The following is a 25,177-nucleotide window of genomic DNA, read 5'->3' on the forward strand; positions in this document are numbered from 1 at the left end:
CGTCAACTCAAAATATAATCGGACACTCCCGGCACTAAAAGCCATACGTTTCATTTATTTCCCATTCCTCCTGTTCAGCATAACAGGTGAGGCCTCCTGGGCGAGTTACTGGTCATCCTCCCCAGTTGTATCCCCCAACCCAGAGTCTGAAGCTCCAGAACACTGTCCTTGCCCGGTAGTGGTGGGATCCCTCCTGAGTCCGAGAAAAAACCGACCCTGGAAGGTAAACAGATAAAGAAGAAAGAAGAAGAAGGAAGGGAGAGGGTGAAAGTCGGTGCCGGCACATAGCCTACTCCTGTCGAATAGCACCAAGGGGTCTGCTCAAGTCTTAACGTCCCCATCCGACGGACGAATCACCATCAACAGCGTCATATGCCCTCACTGCATGTGAGCACCGCGGAGAAGTTTGGCACGCAATCTAGTGATTAAAAATTGTATACCACCACCTCCCCATCCTGCCGGCCAACATTTTTGTGGCGAAAATGTTTTTGACCGACGGGACTCGAACCGGCTAACCACGGTGTCAGATCGTTTAGACTTCAACGCCTTATCAATCATGACCACCAGGCGGGCGTATGTGACACCTCTACGGTTAAAAATATTGATGAGGATTTTTTGCAATAAAATCGTAAAAAAACAGCTGTGTTTTCTCCTGCGGCCATGCAGAGCATTTCGCGTGTGATTCACTTTTTAACACTTACCCTGTATCCCAGACTCTTGGACCTCGGTGGAAGATGACAGGTTGACCATCAGGTCTCACAGACACTCCACTCACTTGGCCTAGGCCTGGGATGGGTTGAGGCCATCCTACTATCTCCCGCGGTCGAGGACTCTCTCCACCATCCTCCTGAAATAACAAATAACACAAGTTCAAAACTAAATCCTTTGACATTTGCCTATCATTACATTGCCTGTTTCTTGTTTTACCGCGCGCACATAGAGGCTTTGTTACGTTGTTACATTTTACCATATCTCTATTATATAAATTCACAAGGCTAACTGACTGACTCACTGACATTAATTAATGTTTACCCACTTCCAGATGAGCTAGAAACTTGAAATTCGGCAAACTAATAGCCATTAGATTGTAACCTAAGGAAAAATTCCAAGAAGTTCACATTTGACGTTTTTACCCTCCCTTCCCCAAAACAAAAAGTCTGACGGAAACTTCCATGTGCTCTAGAAAATTGAAAATTTGCAAAATTGGTCTGCAACAGGCACAGAAATTCCAAAAGGTCCAAAGTTTAACTTTGTAAACGTGGGGGCTATTTTCATGACGGTGCAGACTATCGTTTCGAGGTATTTTGTGGCTAAATGGTAACTCTGTTCGCAAAACGGATTGCATATTCGGGTCTAAACGTGAAGATATCTGCAAAATTTGTCCCTATGACTTTTCGTCACATCTCGATTCCTTACGCCTTAGATTGAGCTGCATTTTCCGATTTTACGAAAATTTTGAACATTTTCGTTAAAGATTGTACTGTTTGGCACTCTTATAAGACTGATAACGAAATTCGACAGACTCATTGACACACCCGTAGGCCATTGACAAGCCAACTAGCATTATTCCAATTGCTGTGTAAGTATGGAAAAACAGTAGAGATATGTGGAAACTGTACTCAAATTTCAGACTAATTTAAGTTTCATCCCCGATACGGCTCCCGAGTTTCAAGACTGTGGCTGTTTATTTAGTCAATAAAATAATTTCTCAACTTGTGAAAAACGTACGAAATTTGCCCCAGATCGAAACGTTTACTTCTATCTATACTATAAATCGCCAACACAAGAGAAAATATCCTAGGACCAAACCACGTAAGCCACTAAAAGGACGGTCCGGTGGCGCAGTCCGTTTGTCGATGCGACATACCGTTTCGCCACAGTATTTTTTGAAAACGACCACTTCTAATATAGAGCAACCGGAGGTTTTGGGGCGGAGCCCCAAACGAGCGAAAGCGAGTAGCTATATCTGTATAATACGTTTATTCCAGGGAGCACGCAGAACTATTATTTATTACTGATCTTCTTGTTCTTCTTATCTTCCCAAAACTTCATCATCAGTCGCCACTCATCTATATCCAGGGCTGTCGCCCAAGTGGCAGATTCAGTATCTGTTTTTACCTAGTATTTTCTTAAATAATTAGAAGGAATTTGGAAATTTATTGAACATTTTCCGTGGTAAATTATTCCAGTCCTAAACTGCTCTTCCTATAAACGAATATTTGTCCCAGTTTGTCCGCTTGAAGTCCAACTTTATCTTCATATTGAGACATTTCCTACTTTTAAAAACACCACTCAAACTTATTCATTTACTATTGTCATTCCACGCCTTCTCTCCACTGAGAGCTCGGAACATACCACTTAGTCGAGCAGCTCGGCTCCTTACTCCCAAGTCTTCCCAGCACAAACTTTTGCAACATTTTCGTAACGCTACTATTTTGTCGGAAATCACCCAGAACAAACCGAGCTGCTTTTCCTTGGATTTTTTCCAGTTCTCGAGTCAAGTACTGTAATCCTTGTGAGGGTCCCATATTCTGGAACCATACTCTTGTTGGGGTCTTACCAGAGGCTTATATACTCTCTCCTTCATATCCTTACTACTACCCCTAAATACCCTCATGACCATATGCGGAGATATACACGCTTTATTCACAATACCGTATATGTGATGCCAACGGCCGTAGCCGTGTTGAAACACCGGATCCCGTGAGATCTCTGAAGTTAAGCAACATTGGGCGTGGTCAGGAGTTGGATGGGTTGCCACGCGCTGTTGGTGGGGGGTAAGGGAATGGAGGAGCGGAAAGGAACTGGCCAACCTACCGCACGTAAACTCCGGCTCAGGAACACCTCTGCTGAGGTTCGGACCTGCCTTCGGGCAGAACAACCCTTACCATACCTATATGTGATTACCCCAATTACATATTACGTTGGTGAATATCAGTTTACATTTGTGGAGCGTCCAGGCGAAACCAAACATGTCCATCAAATCCAGACTTTCAGGAGGAAAGAGAAACGTAAACTATCAACTGGATAGCAGATTTTTAATGTGCACCCTTAAAATATAATTTTACTGATCTCTCTGTATAACTAGGACAGATCAAAAATCAATAATCAAATAATTCCATGTGTAAAAATTGACATGTTTGGTTTTACCTGGACAGGGTGTGATTAGTCAGGTTTTGCTCAGACGCTAGCCGAATGTTTTCATATGTGTTTCTAAGACGCTAGCAGGACGCGTTAATTTCTTCTGAAACAATTCATGCGTGCCTTTAAAACAAAAACGGTATTCTTTCTTTATGATATTAAATAAGAATATGTAGGCCTACAATGAGAAATCGCTTTCCACCAAAGCCAGCCTCTGTCACTGCTACACAGTTGTTCTTCCAACAGCACTCTACGCAATTGAGACGTCATCCTTAACCATCAACATCAAGGGCATAGAGAAAATAGAACGGCAGATACTCAGAAAAGCCGGCTCTGTGGTGTAGGGGTAGCGTACCTGCCTTTTACCCGGAGGCCCCGGGTTCGATTCCCAGCCAGGTCAGGGATTTTTACCTGGATATGAGGGCTGGTTCTAGGTCTACTCAGCCTACGTGATTACAATTGAGCTATCTGACGGTGAGATGGCGGCCCCATTCCAAGAAGCCAAGAATAACGGCCGAGAGGATTCATCCTGCTGACCACACGACATCTCATAACCTTCAGGCCTTCGGGCTGAGCAGTGGTTGCTCGGTAGGCCAAAGCCCTTCGGGACTGTTGCACCATTGGGTTTGGTTTTTAGATACCCAGGAATATATTTGGACCCATTATTCAAGACGGTATCTGGATGTGTAAAAGTTCAGAAGAACTGTATTCTATGACTGAGCGATTCTCCTCAGTTTCACGTAAGTGGCGTATGAAATTTTACGGACATAGCACGAATAGACGACTCTCGACTGACCAAAAGAATGTTTTTCATCATTAACGGAACCCGACAGACCAAATCACGCTGGTTGGTAGACACTCAAAGTGACCTTGCAGAAATTAATCATTACTCACTGGCAACTACACGGACTACATTCAGACAGAAAATCAATTCATATAAATTCACATCCAAGAACCCAACAGCCAGGAACTTGAAACTCAAAAATGCTTGGACACAAGAGAGAAGACAAGCTCATAATAAAATGATGAGAGAGTTTTGGGAAGATAAGAAGAACAAGGTCCAGTGCTAAGTAATCTTCCTACGTGCTCCTTAGAGGGCAAAACGCATTATACCAGGTGGCTCGCGAGCGCCGTGTTTCCTACTTATAAATGACCCACATACACAGGTGATGAATGGGATATCTACTAACTGATTTTCACCGGGGCACTACTACAAGCAGGCAGGTTACTTCAGAATATGAAGAGATAACAACCGGACGGTCGCTCGCAGCATGTTCCTCAGCGCTACCCGTCTAATGCCACCCATTGCATTAGTAAACCTCGTTTTCGACCGCATAGTACTGGGCTGGTGTATGGTACAGCAGCACTACATCTTCTGTCTGCATATAAGCAATGGCTAGTGTGTTCAGCATCGACGAATACACAGACATCATTTTAATCTGTGGAGAATCTGGTCGCAATGCAGCCGAAGTTCCAGACAGACGTCTGCCTTCTACACACGTATTTCGCTGGACAGTATTAGGTTTTGTTTCATACAAACAACTCTTTCATAGAGTGGAATGTCCACAAGTGAATAAATTAATTTATTAAATTTTCTTTTCTGCTTTTTGGCGTATTTACAAATACACCCTGTTGTGGAATATGTGTAGAAAAATGGCTGCTATTTGTTTCACAACATCCAAAATACAGCACGTAGTAGCGCTCCTTCGAAAACAAGTGACTAGGCATCCCATGCATCACTGGTGCATGCAGGACATTTGTAAGTAGAAAGTACGGCGCTCGCGGGCAGCCTGGTATATACGGTATGTAAAATAAGAGGACGAATGCTATCAGTACGCTAAAATAATATTTGATAGTACATTAGAAGACTAGTGGATACGAAAAATTCTTCAAAATGAACAAAATAAATACAATAAATGATGAATTTTGGTTAATATGTAGGATCAAAATCTAGGATACCTTAAAGAAATGTTTTAATAATTAGTTTTAGTTACCACGGCAAAGTTGTACATTAGTTCAGTTTATCTTCAAAGTTATAAGGTGTCCGGATCGCTGGCTGAATGGTCAGCATAGTACTCTTAGGCCCGGATTCTATTCCCGGCTGGGTCCGAGAGATTTTAACCTTAAATGGTTAATTATATTGGTCCGGGGAATGGGTGTTTGTGTTTGTCCCATCACCCTTGCAACTTACACACCTCAAACAGCATTATGCTCCACTACAATAATATGCAGTTTCCTATACACGGCACATACTGCTCAACCTTTTCGGAGGTTCTACCTTACAAGGGTTGCGCCAAGCTGGAAATAGCCACACGAAATTACAATTGAAAGAAGGTAACTACGTTAATTATTTCACGTTCTGCACACGTTTAAAACAACGCTAACAAACAAGAACTGGGAAGAAAAGCAGGGGGAGGGGAAGTCACCTGAAAAATTGCCCGCTTGTAGTTAGAGGTTCGAAATGCTCAGGCCTACTACTAGTACGTGCCTACTTTAGCTAAGACCTAGAATTCTGTACCTTCAAAATTAGAAGACTCTATTCGGTTTTGATCAGATCTCAGCCGGGAGATGGATTCACACGATAATGTTGTGCATCGAAAACGTGTGATAAACACACCAACCACTGTTGGGCAAACTTGCTTCCTTTGTCATCAATATAACTCGATGTATTGTTTCTCTCTTTCCTTTTTACTTTCATGTTCCGGATTTTTGTTTGTTTGTTAAGATTTGTTTTCTTTCTTTCTCCCTTTCTTTCTTTCTTTCTTTCTTTCTTTCTTTCTTTCTTTCTTTCCTCTTATGTTCTCCAAGTCTTTTATTTAGCTTAGTTATATTTGATTTTATAATAAAGTAGTACGTATGATGATGTTTGAGTCATCAGTCCATAGACTGTTTTGATGCAGATCTCCAACACCCTATCCTGTGCTAACCTATTCATATCTACTTAACTACTACATCCTACATCTCCTCTATTTTTCTTGCCATATTTTTACCTTGATCTACCCCTACCGCTCTTACCACCTACACTTCCCTCAAAAAACAGCTGTACTAGTCCTGGGTGTTTTAATATGTGTCCTCTCATTATCTTCTTCTGTTCAAATTGAGCCAAATCGATCTCCTCTCACAAATTTGATTCAGTATCTCTTCATTCATGATTCTATTTGCCCATCTCACCTTCAGCATTCTTCTGTAACACCACATTTCAAAAGATTATATTCTCTTTCTTTCTGAGCGAGTTAATTTTTTAAGAAAGGTCTTCCTTGCTTCTTCTAGTCTGCATTTTATGTCCTCCTTACTTCTACCACCATTACTTATTTTACTACCCAAGTAATAATATTCAACTACTTTAAGAATTTATGTCCTAACCTAATATTTCCTGCATCACCTGACTTTGTTCGACCACACTCCTTTACTTTTGTTTTGGACTTATTTATTTTCATCTTGTATTCCTTCCCCAAGGCTCTCGTATATTTCTGTAATTTACGTGTTCACTCGAACAACAATACCAACGGCCGTAGCCGTGTTCAAACACCGGATCCCGTGAGATCTCGGAAGTTAAGCAACATTGGGTATGATCAAGATTTGGATGGGTTGCCGCACAGTGTTTGGGGGGGGGGGTAATTGAATGGAGGAGCGAAAAGGAACTGGCCACCCTACCGCACGTAAACTCCGGCTCAGGCACACCTCTGCCGAAGTTCGGATCTGCCTTCGGGCAGAATACACCCGAACAATTGTACTGCGGAACTCTCAAAGCCATTTTACCATATATTCGGAAGATTCTGCTGCTGCAAATAGTTCCCAAAATTCATTTATTTCACACATCTTAAGCAAATTATTTTCCTTTTTTTATGTATCAACGACCACTAATTAATTAACTGATTGTAAAGTATAATCCTAAAATTGTCCTATAAAATATCCTTCCAATTATTACGATGTTCTATAACTAAATACATAAATAAATATGGTATGGCTGATAAGATATTTGCGCCATAACAACTGTGCTAATCGTCTTGGAGGACTGGAATAAATTTAGATTTCTGAGCAGTTCACCATTACCCTGCCGAGTCTACGAGACTCTTTAATATACGGTAGTAGTTATACACATGGTCTAGGAATGGTTCTTTTCACCGTATAGGTAATCTCGAATAGAGCTTAGGTATAATATAATGGTGAATGGTAATGTGAATGTCAATACACAGAACATATGTACCGGAGCTGAAATCGAAGTTCGAGTAAAAGTACGTCTCAGTGCAACAAGTACACACATCATCATTTATAGATTTACATGTAAAATAGTGGTCGGAACTGCCAGTTATTAAGACTCGTGAAAGCCACGAACCTGCTACGCAGGCGTAGCAGGGGGAGAGGTGATACTCCCACGTGGCGCGTCCCAGGTGGCGGATAGGGGGGTCCTAACCGGCTTGCCGGCGGACTTGAGGGAAATAAAATACCTCTCGCGGACCAAACACACACCCCCCTGTGGGTGGGGGAGGCAGACGAATAATACACCCACGGTATCCCCTGCCTGTCGTGAGAGCCGACTAAAAGGGGCGACCAAGGGATGATTGCATTCGAACCATGAAACTACATGTGCTTAGTACCACCACGCGGAGAACACCAAGGGTCGCTTTAACTTGTGCGTAGTACCACCATATTAGGTACGAAATAGGTTTATGATTAGTAGCACACAGGAGCACCGCGCGGTCGGCTTTTGCAGTACCTGTGATTAGTACCACCATATGAGCAGAACCATGGGATGATAGCTACCATGGTTCTGCCTTGCCTATGATTAGTACCCACTATATGAGGAACACCACGGGATAGGGAGAGGTCCCTGTGGTTAGTACTCTCATGTGATGAACACCATAGGTTTGCGTTGCCTGTAAATGGCGCCGCAAAGTGAGAAAAACATAGGACTGTATTATACGTCGAATTTCATAACCTCTGAGTAGTACAATAATGTGTGGAATACCGCAAGTCTCTGCTACTTTTGATTAGTACCGCAACAGGACGTATACCATGGTTCTACATTACAAGCGATAAGTATCATTCTGAGGGGCCTTTGATCTGTATTTTGGACCCATTGCGACACCAAGCATTCTCGATTCAGGATTGTGCTTTGGAAGTGGTCCCTTGGTCTGTACTACTATTAAATATGACAGTTTTTTGAGACAGATCCACTGATTGTTTTCAATTCATGTTCATTCATTCATTCATGACATTTTTTATTTTGGTCAGTGGATGATTTTGAACTTTTACTTCGTCGTTTCAATTCGTACCATTAGGGGCCGATGACCTCGATGTTAGGCCCCTTTAAACAACAAGCATCATCATCATCATCAAGACTCGCGAAAGGGAATAATGAGGCTTATTGTTCTGTCAGCTTGGACTTGAAACTGGCGTCAAGTCTTTTGATTTACTTTATGATAGCAGTGTATACCAAGAAGAGAATATAAATATTGACTTGGATCTCCAAGACGAAAAAGTATACTTTCTTCATACTACTACTACTAAACGTTTGCATTCCTCCCCTGAGGGGGGAGGCGGGCCTCTTAGACGGTGACGCCGTCTCTCAGGCCGGGAGATTGGTTACGGTGAAGGAAATGTGCGAAGAAGGTGAGGGGGTGGGCGGCCGTGGTCTATACTACGAACTGTCCCGGCATTCGCCTTAGTGCAGGAGAATGGAAAACCACGGAAAACCATTCTCAGGACAGCCGACGGGTGGGACCAGGCGTGAAGTCCGGCACTGTGTCCAAGGTCCGTCTCCCGAATGCAGAGGCGTAGAGCCACGGTAGAGCAGTGGCCAACTTTCCTCTGCTCGGTTGGTCAATCAGAGTACAGAGCATATGGGACAACAACCCACTCTGCATCTACCGGCGCTTTTTTCATGCCTCGTCTCCCATCATATACAGCAATTAATCACTACTCTTTTAGTCCGAGTATAACTCAATTTGTTGGACCGTCCTCTTTCATTCTCTGTTTTATTTTTAGCCACCGATCAGAGTGCTTCAGTGCTTACAAGCGCTCGCTACTGTATATGACATCTCGTTAGATGCTTTTCTGTGTTTTTCTTATTGACCTCCAGGAAAAACCTGATTAATGTGGGTTATACATGCTGTCCCAGCTCAGCTGCTTCAGAGGATCAGTCGAAGAGTGTGCCAATCATGATCCCAAGTTCGCGGGTTGAATTTTGAAGGGCGGTCAAATAATCTTGGGGGTGCCGGGCTGAGTGGCTCAGACGGTTGAGGCGCTGGCCTTCTGACCCAAACTTGGCAGGTTCGATCCTGGATCAGTTTGGTGATATTTGAAGGTGCTCAAATACGCCAGCCTCGTGACGGTAGATTTACTGGCACGTAAAAGAACTTCTACGGGACAAAATTCCGGCACCTTGGCGTCTCCGAAAACCGAAAAAGTAGTCAGTGGGACGTAAAGCGAATAACAATAATCTTGGCAACTCGTGTCACTGTTGTTAGCATGTCACTAATGTCACCCGCCAAAATTACATAAACTTAGCCAGAGAAACCGTTCGCCTGCCTCGAGCTGTAAGGGTAGCGTGCCTGCATCTTACCCGAAAGTCCGGGGATTTTAATGGGGGCCAACACCTTTGAACATAGAAAAATGATGTGTATTATACTCTTTATTCCACAACAATGGAAATTAATACTAACAGGAAACTTGGTATGACAAAACACATGATTCCTTAACCCGCGAGTGGTCGCTAGCCAAAATGTAACGTGAGTGGTCGCGCGTGAGGCTTTCTCTCAGATTAAAATAAATATGACATTTTTCACAGTTTTGTGGGTCGTAAGGCTGAAATTTACCACCGAAATCAAACGCAAGTTCTACCTTATATATTTTAGATAAAAATGAAATAAAGAAAATGAAATAGCGTATGGCTTTTAGTGCCAGGAGTGTCCGAGGACAAGTTCGGCTCGCCAGGTGCAGGTTTTTGAGTTGACTCCCGTAGGCGACCTGCGCATTGTGATGAGGTTGAAATAATGATAAAGATGACACATACATTCAGCCCCCGTGCCAGCGGAATTAACCAATTATGGTTCAACTTGCCGCCCCTGCCGACAATCGAAGCCGGGACCGCTGTGACCAAAGGCCAGCACGCTAACCATATAGCCATAGAGCCGGAGATAAATATGAAATGATTAGCTGTTTATTAAAGACACAAATTTCTACTTAAAATATCAAATGCAATGTACATAAAAATAACTTCCGTCGTGGAGTTGTAAAAAAAATCTCACACATGCATTATATCTAATAATATTTACGTACAAAGTAAGCTTTCTGAACACAATAACATTTTCAAAAACCGGGCGAGTTGGCCGTGCGCGTAGAGGCGCGCGGCTGTGAGCTTGCATCCGGGAGATAGTAGGTTCGAATCCCACTATCGGCAGCCCTGAAAATGGTTTTCCGTGGTTTCCCATTTTCACACCAGGCAAATGCTGGGGCTGTACCTTAATTAAGGCCACGGCCGCTTCCTTCCAACTCCTAGGCCTTTCCTATCCCATCGTCGCCATAAGGCCTATCTGTGTCGGTGCGACGTAAAGCCCCTAGCAACAACATTTTCAAAAACAAGAAGTGCTCATAATACAAATACTAACGCGAACAACAGGAGTAAGTTTTCCGCTCCACTTCAACATAACACCAACGCCATTGGTCGCGCGATGAGAGAAACTCTCACACAGCGCGCACGGACACATAGGAACCTTTGTTCTGGATTGATTGATTGATTGATTGATTGATTGATTGATTGATTGATTGATTGATTGATTGATTGATTGATTGATTGATTGATTGATTGATTGATTGATTGATTGATTGATTGATTGATTGATTGATTGATTGATTGATTGATTGATTGATTGATTGATGGGGAGGGGGTGCTTACCCTTCAAATGGGAATCGTTCTACTAACGACAGTTATAAACTCAGCTAGAAGAGGGAACAGTCACCTCCCTTTCATCATTGTGAAGTAATATAACAATAAGAAATTATGTGAGAGAAAATCTCATATAGCGACCACTCGCGGGTTAATAATATGCCTACAAACCTATGCTATTAAACAATTAATTATTCAAAATGGCGGTGTATCATGGCTACTATTTTACCGTTTCCGTAATAATTTCCAAACACATGAAGATTTTTCTATGATTCTTTTTTAATTATGAAAAGTAATGTTATAGCTACAACATGTACTAGAATCAGTGAAATCCATCAAATAAAAATACTTTTACCGAGCTCGATAGCTGCAGTCGCTTAAGTGCGGCCAGTATCAAGTAATCGGGAGATAGTGGGTTCGAACCCCACTGCCGGCAGCCCTGAAGATGGTTATCCGTGGTTTCCCATTTCCACACCACGCAAATGCTGGGGCTGTACCTTAATTAAGGCCACGGCCGCTTCCTTCCCATCCCTAGGCATTTCCTATCCCATCGTCGGCATGAGACCTATCTGTGTTGGTGCGAAGTAAAGCAAATAGCAAATATATATAGGCCTATATAAATACATTTTCCATGAAGTTATTTTCTTTCTTCTTTCTCCTTCTTAATCTGTTTATCCTCCAGGGTTGGCTTTCCCCTCGGACTCAGCGAGGGATCCTATCTCTACCGCCTCAAGGGCAGAGTTCTGGAGCGTGAGACATTGGGTCGGGAGATACAACTGGGGAGGATGACCAGTATCTCGCCCAGGCGCCTCACCTGCTATGCTGAACAGGGGCCTTGCGGAGGGATGGGAAGATTGGAAGGGATAGACAGGGAAGAGGGAAGGAAGCGACTGTGGCCTTAAGTTAGGTACCATCCCGGCATTTGCCTGGAGGAGAAGTGGGAAACCACGGAAAACCACTTCCAGGATGGCTGAGGAGGGAATCGAACCCACCTCTACTCAGTTGACCTCCCGAGGCTGACTTCCAGCCCTCGTACCACTTTTCAAATTTCGTGGCAGAGCCGGGAATCGAACCCGGGCCTCCGGGGGTGTCAGCTAATCACACTAACCACTACACCACAGAGGCGGACTAGTTATTTTCAAGTAGTATTTTTTTTCAATAATTTTCATTTGAAAATACTTTTTTAAACTTAACCAATGAAGGCTAGCTCAATAATTCTAGTATATTTTCTTCTTCTTCTCTATGAAATATGCGTGCAAAATTTCATCTTAATATCTTAAAAACATTCAGAAACGGTTCTGAAACCATAAGTTGCGGGAAACAAGCAACAAACTTACCGACAAAGGGCTTGCTTGGGTGACAGAGCTTCATGTTTTTTTGTCGTAACTCCGAAAGTATGGGAGATATTAACAAAAATGTTACACCATTGTAGAGAGAAAAATTCAATTTTAAATGAAATCGCATTTTTGGTCGGTCAAAGGTGTTGGTCCCCGCTTAATTCTAGATTGAGGGCTGGAATGGGGTTCACTCAGTCTTGTGAGACTAACTGAAGAGCTGGATGATATGAGAGGTAGCAGACCCGGTCAGCTGAGAACGTAGGAGTACGTGACACTCCAGTCGCTACAGGACATCTGGCTGGGTAGCAGTCGTCTTGACAGACCATGACTCTAATGGGCTGTTGCGCCACGAGCCTTTATAGGAACTGTCCACTAGAATTTCGCTTTTGGTGCTAGGCAGCAGCACAATTAGAATGTAGAAGTTGATCGGCGATCTGCCTAGATGGCACCACTTCAAAAGATGTGCAGCTCGGTAGCTGAAGCCATACTAATCATCATAATCATAATCATCATCATCATCATCATCATCATCATCATCATCATCTATACTATCTTAAGTGCGGCCAGTATCCAGTAATCGGGAGATAGTGGGTTCGAGCCCCACTGTCGGCAGTCCTGAAGATGGTTTTCCGCGGTTTCCCATTTTCACACCAGGCAAATGCCGGAGCTGTACCTTAATTAAGGCCACGGCCGCTTCTTTCCAATCCCTAGACCTTTCCTATCCCATCGTCGCCGTAAGACATATCTGTGTCGGTGAGACGTAAAGCAAATAGCATCTCTACTATAAAAGTCATAATATTTAGGCTCTAAAGACTTATTCAACGAATTTAAATTCTCCACTCTTATTTATCGAAGATAAGTTAATCAACAAGTGTTTCTGTATAAAATAATAAATGTTATGATAGATGAAAGCGATTTATTTGCTACGGTAAACTTCAGTGTACAGTTAACTTATTTGACGACACGGCAACCATTCTACAGTGGACGATCCATGTCCGTTAGTCAAAGAAATCCACCATTGGTTAGAATAATTGAACAGTTTAATCAAATAAATTTAAATGTTAATAATATTGATTTTACAATGCCAATTTACGAATTTCTGTTTCACATTGTTTTACACATATCTGATTCGTGAAGTTTCTGCATGGATAATATTACGTTGTCTTCAATAAGTAGGTCTATTCCAATATATTCCTGTATATTGTACACCATTTCATTGTAACATTGTCTTTTTGAGTAAAGTATTTCCTATTACTGTAGTATTTTTCCATGATTATATTAATTAATGCATTTGTTAAAATTTTATACAAATCATGGTTGTACACGAAGATGCTTTGTTTGTCTGCGAGAAAGACTCATTTTGTTCATTTTTTGGTTTGTTCTCTTTTTCTCAGCGTTTTAATGCTATCTTTTAAATGTTAATGTACTATCTACTGCCTTTTGTAAATTGAGGTAACCTCTGTAAAAGGCAATGTCTAAGTAAATAAATACAATAAATAAATCATCCAATATCATCATCATCATCATAATCATTTTCATCATTCAACCATTTCCAATTGCTCGAGTGTGCTGTAAGAGCGCCCTCCACCTCTGTCTATCCAGGTCATTTCTTCTTCTTGGACTTGCCACTATTCCAGGTCCTGCTTTATTTGGGAGATCCATCTTTTCCTCAGCCAGTCTGTAGGTCTGTTGCCTTCGAGATCTTTTTCAAACTATTATTTTGAAACTCTATTTTGGTCCATTCTCTTCATATGTCCAAACAACTGCCACCTTGATATGGTTACGTTTTTACAGAGAGTTTCGTCATTTAAATCTGATGATGAGTCACTTCATTTCGGACCTTATCTCTTCTTATTTTGTGGAGGTTTAACTTAAGAAACTTTACTTCAGCGGCTTGGTTTCTGCTATTAAAAGTACATTTTTCAAGGATATAGGTTGTTAATGGTGTGAAGTAGGCCTAACAAAGAATTATCTTGGTTTTCAAAGGGATTTGGTTATCCCAGAGGAGATGCCGAACTTGGTGGTAAGACAGAATTCCTCTTTGAAACCTGTTGGTGATTTCCACAGAGGACACAACAATACCGAGGAACTGGAAGTGATCTTCTTGTAGGTTCACTCCATCCAATTTGATGTTAATAGTTACATTTTTCCTGCTAATTGCATAACAACGGTTTTCATGTGATTACATGTTTGGACGCACTTTTTCAAATTGATGGTTCAATATGTCTAACGTCTGTTGCATATCTTCACAGTTTCCCCAAATCACCTCATTATCTGCAAAAGCGAATGGATTAAAATCCATGTTACCGGGCGAGTTGGCCGTGCGGTTAGGAGCGCACAGTTGTGAGCTTGCATCCGGGAGATAGTGGGTTCGAATCCTACTCTCGACAGCCCTGAAGATGGTTTTCCGTGCTTTCTCATTTTCACACCAGGCAAATGCTGGGGCTGTACCTTAATTAAGGCCACGGCAGCTTCCTTCCCATTTCTATGCCTTTCCTATCCTAGGTGACCCAGATTCATATACAGGCACTGGTCTGGAAAATGCAAGTTATAATATTTATACTAAGATCCTCGAGAACAGACTTATTGCAGAAGCTGGACAGATTATCCCTGAACAGCAGTTTGATTTCATGAAAGTGAGAGAAACCCCACATGCAGTCAAGAACCTCCTCGACAATATACAAGACATATTAAGGCACCCAAAAGGGAAATTCTACGCAGTCTTCGTCGATTTCAGGAAGGCGTTTGATCTTCTGAATAGCAAAATGCACTTTGCTAAATTGGAGGACATGATTGGATAAGACAATGCGCTGACCATAGCTATCAACAACACCCTCGCGTACAACCAAGTAATTGTTCACGACATCCGACTCGTTGGCTGAATGGTCAGCGCACTGGCCTTCGGTTCAGAGGGTCCCGGGTTCGATTCCCGGACGGGTCGGGGATTTTAACCTTCATTGGTTATTTCCAATGGCCCAGGGACTGGGTGTTTGTGCTGTTCCCAATATCCCTGCAACTCACACACCACACATAACACTATCCTCCACCACAATAACACGCAGTTACCTACACATGGCAGATGCCGCCCACCCGCATCGGAGGGTCTGCCTTACAAGGGCTGCACTCGGCTAGAAATATCCACACGAAATTATTATTATTGTTCACGACGACAGAACATCATCGGTTGTTATAACTCAGAGTTATGGAGTCCTGCAAGGAGACTCACTAAACCCCTCCTGTTTAACATACCAATGCCAGTTAGGCTATCATAGAGATCATCCACAACACTTAGGTAAATGAAATGGCGTATGGCTTTTAGTGCCGGGAGTGTCCAAGGACAAGTTCGGCTCGCCAGATGCAGGTCTTTTGATTTGACACCCGTAGGTGACCTGCGCGTCGTGATGAGGATGAAATGATGATGAAGACGACACATACACCCAGCCCCCGGACCTGCGGAATTAACCAATTATGGTTAAAATTCCCGACCCTGCCGAGAATCGAACCCGGGACCCCTGTGGCCAAAGGCCAGCAAGCTAACCATTTAGCCATGGAGCCGGACAACACTTAGGTTAATATGTATTTACACGCAGACGACACTGTCATGGGTCAAACAACAGGGAAAACCTACAAAATACAGTGTATAAACTTGAGAACTATGCTATCAAGAACAGCATTGCAATTTTTAATAAAAGAAAGTTCAGATGGTGTTCCGGAAAGGAGGAAAGAATCAAGTCAAATGACAGAATACAATGTGGCGGAGAGGACCTCGAAGTTGTGAATTCGTTCAAATATCTGGACACCACACTTCAACTCTCAGCTACTTCAGAAGCTATGTAAGGAAGAAATCTTTGGCAGCCATCAGAATCATTGAACCCACGAGACTGTCTTTAAGCACTTTATTTTATGCTAAAGTCCTTCCAGTGCTAACATATGGACTGGAGCTAATCTAGGAGCATGTAACGATATCTGACCTACGGGGTATTGAAAAAAATGTTAAAGCTAGATTCTTTAAAAGAAAGCTTGGAATTTTTAAAATCTCTCTTTCAAAACTGGCGTACAAACTAGGTTCAGAGACATTCCTATTGAAAGATATGAAACCCAAAATGTAGCTCACATCTAGAAGGATGGAAAGGGCGTTTCTTGGGTTAAGAGAAGGGAAACGATTATAAATCGATATATAGACTTTTATTCAACAGATGCTATGCTCAACCAAAACTGGACTGGACCAAATAACGATATGGGAAGTGCCTTGAAGGTGGTGGTAGTGGTGATTACTATTTTAAGAGAAGTACTGTACAACTAGGCAATCATCCTCTACAGTATATACCACTAATCAGAGAGAAACAATTAAAGGGGTCCGACACTTCGAAAAATGAAGGTATCGGCCAAAGAAAGATAAAGGCCACGAAGAGCGTGAAAATGACAGACTCCCTAGCCCTCGGAAACCTAACAATGTCCGGGTTGGAAAAGAACAATAGTTGACCAAGAGATGTAGGATAGGTTAGATGAAAGTGAGGAGACTGACACAAGTAAGTGGAAGCAACACCAGGACACAGCTAAGGGCCCCGCGGTCGCCAACCCACGGTCCAAAGTTCAGAGCCCCTGGGGCCGAAGTGCCTTGAACCGGTTGGCAATACACGGCTTTCATAATAAACTATGCATCCGGTCGGGTTATCACAAGCCACCTGTGTGTAGTGTGCAGTTTTTAAATCATTTATTAACAGCATGCTCCATTACAGAAAGTAATACTACATGCTTGTATATACATAACGACACTAGTAATTAATACCCTATATACAATTATTTGCATATGACTGTTGTCAATATTACACTTAACTGCTACCTCTTTGTAAGATGTCAAAATTTATTTTAATTAAGAATTTATAAAAATCCTTTAGGTGTTTGTGTACGAGTGAGTATTTCTCCGCTGTCCAGTGGCCCACTGACTTTATAACACACCTACAAAGTTCATCTCTCTCGGAGTTGAGTAATTTACACTCCCAAGGAATATGGTCAACTGTCTGATCATTTGTTTCACCGCATACGCATGTAGGGCCATTCGTTATTTTCAACCTAAGGAAGTATTCACCAAATTTCCCGTGGTCGGTAGTCATTGCTGTCATGTTATGACTGAGGTTTACTTTAATTTTCAGTTTACTCCATACGTTAGGAAAGTATGACTTTGTTACGCTTCCGTCTGTAGTATTTTCCCACTCGCTCTCCGACGATCGAGTGGTTTCCTCCCTCAAGTCTTGTTTGATTGCACTCAGCTAGACTGTTTGATCGTAAACCACTGCTAGGTCCAGGTTGTTTGCAGCTTGATGCTCTGCAAGTTCGTTTCCTTCATTGCCATCATGAGCCTTGTATGATCCAGTTTTCTTGCTGAAGGTATCGTAAAATACTTTGTATTTCTTCTATCAATGTATTGTGCTTGCGGTTGTTTCGTAAAAGATGCAAGGTTACCTTCCTGTCAGTGTGTATTACAGCAGATTGTTTATGTATATTGTCTATGTCTTGTAACTTCTCAAGGGCGTTCGGTATCGCAACTTGCTCAGCCGGATTGTTTGACCATCTATATTATACAATTTGAACCTAAGTTGGTGAGTTAATTCATAGTTGATATATATATAACTATTCCAGACCCGACACCCGACTCGGTTTTGCTGCCGTCTGTGTACTGTCTGTATAATGTACTTCTTCCTTTTTGTCTTGTATTATTATGTTTTCAGCTGGGTGAGGCCAATTTTTGTAATTCTTTGTAGAGTCAATTTGAGTGATGTGTCTCGTGTGTTTAATTCTTCCGTGAATTATATTGTAATAATTTGCAATTTCCACAAGTTTAATATTAATTGAAGTCATTCCAGCTAGTATGCATAATGCTTCATGTGACGTCGTTCTGAAGGCTTTCGTGTGTGTGTGTGTGTGTGTGTGTGTGTGTGTGTGTGTGTGTGTGTGTGTGTGTGTGTGTGTGTGTGGCCGGGCTGAGTGGCTCAGACGGTAAAGGTGCTGGCCTTCTAACCCCAACTTGGCAGGTTCGATCCTGGCTCAGTCCGGTGGTATTTGAAGGTGCTCAGCCTCGTTTCGGTAGATTTACTGGCACGTAAAAGAACTCCTGCGGGACTAAATTCCGGCACCTCGGCGTCTCCAAAGACCGTTAAAGTAGTTAGTGGGACGTAAAGCAAATAACATTATTAAATTGTGTGTGTGTGTGTGTGTGTGTGTGTGTGTGTGTGTGTGTGTGTGTGTGTGTGTGTGTGTGTGTGTGTGTGTGTGTGTGTGTGTGTGTGTGTGTGTGTGTGTGTGTGTGTGTGTGTGTGTGTGTGTGTTATTAAGAAGATCGTGTGAACGTTATCGGGTTTTTTTCCTAGCAAATGTAGCAAGAGAACAAAATCTGCAATGTAAGTGTCTGCGTGGTTTGTGTCATTTAGCTTTCAGCTTGGTGGATTCGAATTCTACTATCGGAAATTCTGAAGATGGTTTTGCGTGGTTTCTCATTTTCACACCAGGCAAAGCAAACACTGTACCTCAATTAAGGTCACAGACACTTCCTTCCCACTCTTAGCCCTTTGAATTTCAGTATTTCACACTCGTATGATTTACGGTGACATAAAATGTACGACATATCTGAGTAGATAATGTGCATTTAAATATCAATAAAAATGTTATTGATATTGTATTTTAGTCATTGCAAGTAATAATGCAAATGATCGTTTCAGCGTTACTGAATTGGGTTTAATACTGTCATAGAACACTAAACTAAATTTTCTTCCGTCACTGATTTCAGTCCTAGAAGTAGTGTGATAAATACGATAGAAAAGCTTGGGTTGGATACACTGGGGACTAGAAAGAAACGAACACAGTTATGTCATCATCATCATCATCATCATCATCTGTTTACCCTCCAGGTTCGGTTTTTCCCTCGGACTCAGCGAGGGATCCCACCTCTACCGCCTCAAGGGCAGTGTCCTGGAGCTTCAGACTCTTGGTCAGGGGATACAACTGGGGAGAATGACCAGTACCTCGCCCAGGCGGCCTCACCTGCTATGCTGAACAGGGGCCTTGCGGGGTATGGGGAAGATTGGAAGGGATAGAGAAGGAAGAGGGAAGGAAACGGCCGTGGCCTTAAGTTAGGTACCATCCCGGCATTTGCCTCGAGGAGAAGTAGGAAACCACGGAAAACCACTTCCAGGATGGCTGAGGTGGGAATCGAACCCACCTCTACTCAGTTGACCTCCCGAGGCTGAGTGGACCCCGTTCCAGCCCTCGTACCACTTTTCAAATTTCGTGGCAGAGCCGGCAATCGAACCCGGACCTCCGGGGGTGGCAGCTAATCACGCTAACCACCGGACACACGGTTATGTACTATGTATAATGCTTACAGGAATAATCCAGTTTGGGGAGAGTTGAACGGTCGACTAGAAAAGCCTTGTTATATAAGAAGGACAGATCGTCCACATGAAGTAAAAGGTAGATCGCAGAAAACTAACTATGGTAAATATTCGCTTGTAAATCGGAGAATTGATGACTGGAATGCACTACCTGCAGCTGTCTTAGAACCTTTTCCCAACAATGTAAGATGGTTCAATAAGAGACCTCAGCATTCTGTAAACTGTGCGTAAATTTCTATGTGATGGTGTTATATTTTAATGCACTGTAAATTGTAGTATTAAGGCATCTGAATTGTTTAATGCATGTGTGAATTTGTATATGAACGTTCTGTATTTACAATTCTAAGATAACAGTTAGTAATTGGGCCGCTCAGTTTACTGCAAGACATAGTGTTCAATTTTGAAATACTTAAGGTTCGTGTGAATTTGTATATGACGGTGTTTTAATGTTAAACTAGTAGTAAGCTTAGCCTATAGTATGGTAAGCCATAGTACGAGTATTAAGCACCGAGCTTGATAGCTGCGATCGCTTAAGTGCGGCCAGTATCCAGTATTCGGGAGATAATAGGTTCGAACCCCACTGTCGGCAGCCCTGAAGATGGTTTCCCGTGGTTTCCCCATTTTCACACCAAGCAAGTGCTGGGGTTGTACCTTAATTAAGGCCACGGCCGCTTCCTTCCCAGTCCTAGCCCTTTCCTGTCCCATAGTCGCCATAAGACATATCTGTGTCGGTTTGACGTAAAGCCAATAGCAAGGAAAAAAAATACGTAAGTTATGTGTGAATTTGTACGTGATGAGGCTGGATTTAGAATGTTACACTAGTAGTATTTCTTGTAATATTTTTCTTTCATTGTAATTGCTTGTTGTGCTTGTGTTGTAATGGTTGATTCTGTTGTTGTTGTTGTTGTTGTTGTTGTTGTTGGGTAATTATGTTTTAACTTTACTTTATTGTCACACTACTGTAAGTGATCACTGCCTCCGAGATATTTCCCAACTGCGATGTATTTGTTAATAATAATAATAATAATAATAATAATAATAATAATAATAATAATAATAATAATAATAATAATAATAATAAAGGTTAATCTACGTTATTATTGTAATTATCTCTTGTCTGTTATTCACTTCCTTCTTTTGCAGTACAAATACCGCATGATTCTTTCTGACATAAGGAAGAGCTTGGATCTGTTTGGTGTCATTACCTCTCTTCCTTAAAAATAATGTCATTTGGTTCATTTTAGAATAACGCCACCCAAATAATCAATAACACATTATAATGGGCTATTTATAACTGCCTACCAACGTTTTGATATTCTTCCATTCGATCCGGCATGCATACCATCTTTTGTACGAGGAGTTGTTCGTTTTTCCGCTGGAACTAGCCATTCATTTCCTTACTTCATTTTGATTTAAAGATAATTTTTTTTTCACCATTAATCATCTGGGCTCCACTCGAAACATACGCTAACTATCAATTTAATTTTTTAACGTTGAAAATTGTATTCACAATTAATTATATGCTGATCAACATTTTATTAATGAGAATTATCGAAAATGAAAATGAAGGAAATAAAAAGGATTTTATCAAATTCGGATGTTCTTCCTGGGCTTCGAGAATCGTTCTACCTACAATAGCCCTCTTCGAAAAAAGAAAACCATTTTCTTTTCCTACTTTCCCCATAAACAGTGTAGGCCTACATATGCTTTCTAACAGCTTCCGATCTATAAGTTACTTAATAATTGAAAAAATCCAAGAGGTAGTACAATTTTATGATGTTTTAATGACAGTGAATTATCTCTAACAAGTGTAGGCCTATTGACAAAATACTGTTGTCACAGAAAAATAAAACGATACGAACTTATGCATTAGCCAAATAAGTTAGATTTTTAAACAATGTTCCCACTGCTACCACAAATTTAGACAAAACGACGAATAATAATGACAATGAACAGCAAGTTAAATAAATTGTTACCGGACGAGTTGGCCGTGCGGTTAGGGGCGCGCAGCTGTGAGCTTGCATCCGGGAGATAGTCGGTTCTAACCCCATTGTCAGCAGCCCTGAAAATGGTTTTCCGTGGTATCCCATTTTTACACCAGGCAAACGCTAAGGCTGTACCTCAATGAAGGCCACGACCGCTTCCTTCCCACTTCTAACCCTTTCCTATCCCATCGTCGCCATAAGACCTATCTGTGTCTGTGCGACGTAAAGCAGCTTGCAAAAAAATGTTTTCCTGTAACTTAGGGAAGTTATTTTCTGATTTTATACAATCGACAATTTTTCCCCGTGTTATGTAATTCATCACGAATATTTTCAGATCAAACTCTTAGTAACAGAGGTACGATGATACTGTTCTTTTAATTAGAACCGTGCTGAATTCATGACTAAGTTCATATTAAAAGGCGTAATTGATGCTGTAACTAAACGTATTAGAGTTTTATCAATTGGTTACAGTTCCCTCTTATCTTCGTGTCAGATGTTCTAAGTAGTAACTCTCCAAAATTTAACCGACATCTTGCACCAGGGAATGGAAACAATGAGGATTCCTAACACGTTTGAAAGTCTAATACACGTTTTGAATGTTCACATTATCATACAAATTTAGCCAACGTTGTTCCTTAATTTTGTAATCCATAAAGAAATATTGCAGCATCTAAAGGATAATAGTCTGTCGTCAGGATCTCACAGCGTGTTTATTATTGGAAGATGTCCGCTAAGTATCATAATATCTTTGGCTATAGTATAGCTAGAAAGTGTATCTTAATAACATTTAGGTTGTTTTCAAGAAATTAAAAACACGTCTACGTGAGAGAAATGGCAGTTATTAGAACAGCGAATTCCTTTCTTTCTTCTGGAAAGGCTTTGAGCTGCAGGCCAAAAGCAGTGTCAAAAACAGTAGATTTTCTTACCTGCAAAGCAAGCTGTTGGTTGAGAAGATCTCTGATCTCGGAGTAGAAGTCATCAGCTAGACCCGCTGAAGACCGAGCGTTGCTCTGACCTAGCACCTGTAGCAGAAGGAACACACACAGCCATATCGTGCCCCGGCCCGCCATCTTGTGCGAGGTCGATATACAACGTGCCGTCACAACTAATCAATACATACGAGAATCACAGCTATCATAATAAAAGTGATCGGATGTAGCAGGCGTGGCTGTTCAGTGGATCATTACGTCCGTTATACAATGTATTATATTGTGATTAGAAAATTGTAGAGCGTGGTCAGTGAAGAGTGTTACTTAGAAAGAAACCGTTTCGGTTGGACTCGACCGATCTCAATGAAAATTTGTTTAATTATCAATTAAGACGTCACATCTTAACGGCATATTCATTCACTGTTTACGTACGAATTGTTTTTCTACAGGTTTGAATGGAATGGAGTGTATTGATGGCATTAGTTGCAACGAAACTTGGTAGGATGCTGAAACGAAACAGCATATGGCTTTTAGTACCGGGAGACCCCAGGACGGGTTCGGCTCGCCAGGTGCAAGTCTTTTGATTTGACACCCGTAGGCGACCTGCACGTCGTAATGAGGATGAAATGATGATGAAGACAACACACACACCCAGCTCCCGTGCCAGGGAAATTAACCAATGATGGTTAAAATTCCCGACCCTGCTGGGAATCGAACCGTGGACCCCTGTGACCAAAGGCCAGCACGCTAACCATTCAGCCATGGAGCCGGACGTAGGATGCTGAAATAACACATCATAAAATTAATAGTAATAGTCATTTTATTCGTAAAATTATATTTATGCTTTAATTTGTTTAATAGAACGAGGTGTATCGAACGCGCTGGTGATTACTGTTTTTAAGAGGAAATGCAACTGGGCAACCATCCTCTATTATTACTAATCAGACCGGGAGAGTTGGCCGTGCGGTTATGGTCGCGCAGCTGTGAGCTTGCATCCGGGAGATTGTGGGCTCGAACCCCAGTGTAGGCAACCCTGAAGATTGTTTTCCGTGGTTTCACATTTTCACACCAGGCAAATGATGGGGCTGTACCTTAATTACGGTCACGGCCGCTTCCTTCCCATTCCTAGGCCTTTCCAGTCCATCGTCGCCGTAAGACCTGTGACCAAAAAATAGAGGAGGGAGATACTTTCGAAGAACGAAGGCATTGGAAAAAAGAAGGGATGGGCCACGAAGTGCGTGAAAATGAAAGACTTTCTTGGCCTCGAAAATCTAATACCGTCGAGGTCGGAAAAGATGATGATGCTTGTTGTTTTAAGGGGCCTAACATTGAAGGTCATCGGCCCGGTCTGAAAAGAACAAGAGATAGAAGAAAATAAGGAGCCTGGTACAAGTACGTGGAAGAATTCGCCACCGCAAGAACGCACTGGAGGGTCTTTCTTCTTTAGGAAGTAAGAATGCGTAGACCTTTAACGACCTATTCTCAGCCTTGACAAATTTGACCATTTTCGATCCTTAGGTGGTCCTATTGAGTAAGTTCATAAAATATAATATGGGTGATAGTTTGGTCCGCCCTACACAAGACTACGGCCTCTCTCCGCGAAGGCCAGATAGAGGACCGCGCCACACAGTAGTTGCCTTCTTAATTGTTTCTTGGGAGTTCGGAAAGCTAGCCACTCCGATTCCCAGGACGCCAAGATGGTTCGACGTAGGTGAGAACTAAAATCCCTAGCAGGTGCATTCACATGTCTAGCTGGTAAAAGTACCGCTCCTTTTGCAGCTTGATCCGCAAGTTTATTTCTCGCAAGGTTACATCGCGCATTCCTATCTACGAAATGTCACTGTAAAATTTGTCACAAAAGGAACATAATAATTGATTTTATACCGTCGTTATTAGAGAAATATGAATACATACTTAAGGCCTGTATACAGAACTCCTATATGTCGTATTTCGCTGCTGGTGCCGTCTTTTGTTAATTTCTTGAGGTCCAGGGCTAGCACCGAGAAATGGGAGTGTTATGTCTGTGGGCTCTCATTATCTTTGTCCATATGACTAGAGCGGCCAGTTGAAAGAGCAAAATGGAGGTCAATAGCATTCACGATAAGAAAAATAGCATGATCCCTGCACCAATAATTTTTTTTTTGTTCGAACGAAAATAGCATGATCCCTGGATTAATAAATCACTAGTCCACAGAATTCTTCTTATGTACATTGGCCATAGCTGTTTGTCGCCAATTAAATCTTGCATATCGCGATACAATTCAGGAAATGATGTCATTGACACCTGAAGCAATAAAACGAAAGCAAAGAACTTCACTGAACACAGACATCACACACGAACTTGTTGAAAGTGTAAGACAAACAAACGACATATGTGTGTTACTGTGAGCGTAGCACCAAAAGTACTTTTTTTTTTTTTTGATAGATAATTTATTGAACATAACAGGCGATTTCGCCCCTATACATGTTCACATACAGAGAAAAGGAAAAATAAACAATAGAGAATACA

At 41.8% G+C, this 25,177-nt stretch overlaps 1 protein-coding gene across 1 annotated transcript in view; it reads right to left on the reverse strand.

Annotated features, from left to right (window-relative positions):
- Pal2 (Peptidyl-alpha-hydroxyglycine-alpha-amidating lyase 2) overlaps positions 1–22,809 on the reverse strand; it is a 138,105-nt gene extending 115,296 nt beyond the window's left edge. The window contains exons 1-2 of the mRNA XM_067146009.2: positions 22,666–22,809; positions 702–847 (exon numbers count right to left, since the gene is read on the reverse strand). Coding sequence (XP_067002110.2) covers positions 702–847; positions 22,666–22,809 — 290 coding nt within the window. The remainder of the gene's footprint in view (positions 1–701; positions 848–22,665) is intronic.
- Positions 22,810–25,177: the final 2,368 nt, after the last annotated feature.

The sequence above is a fragment of the Anabrus simplex genome, chromosome 4 (genome assembly GCF_040414725.1).
Source record: "Anabrus simplex isolate iqAnaSimp1 chromosome 4, ASM4041472v1, whole genome shotgun sequence".
Lineage (NCBI taxonomy): Eukaryota > Metazoa > Arthropoda > Insecta > Orthoptera > Tettigoniidae > Anabrus > Anabrus simplex.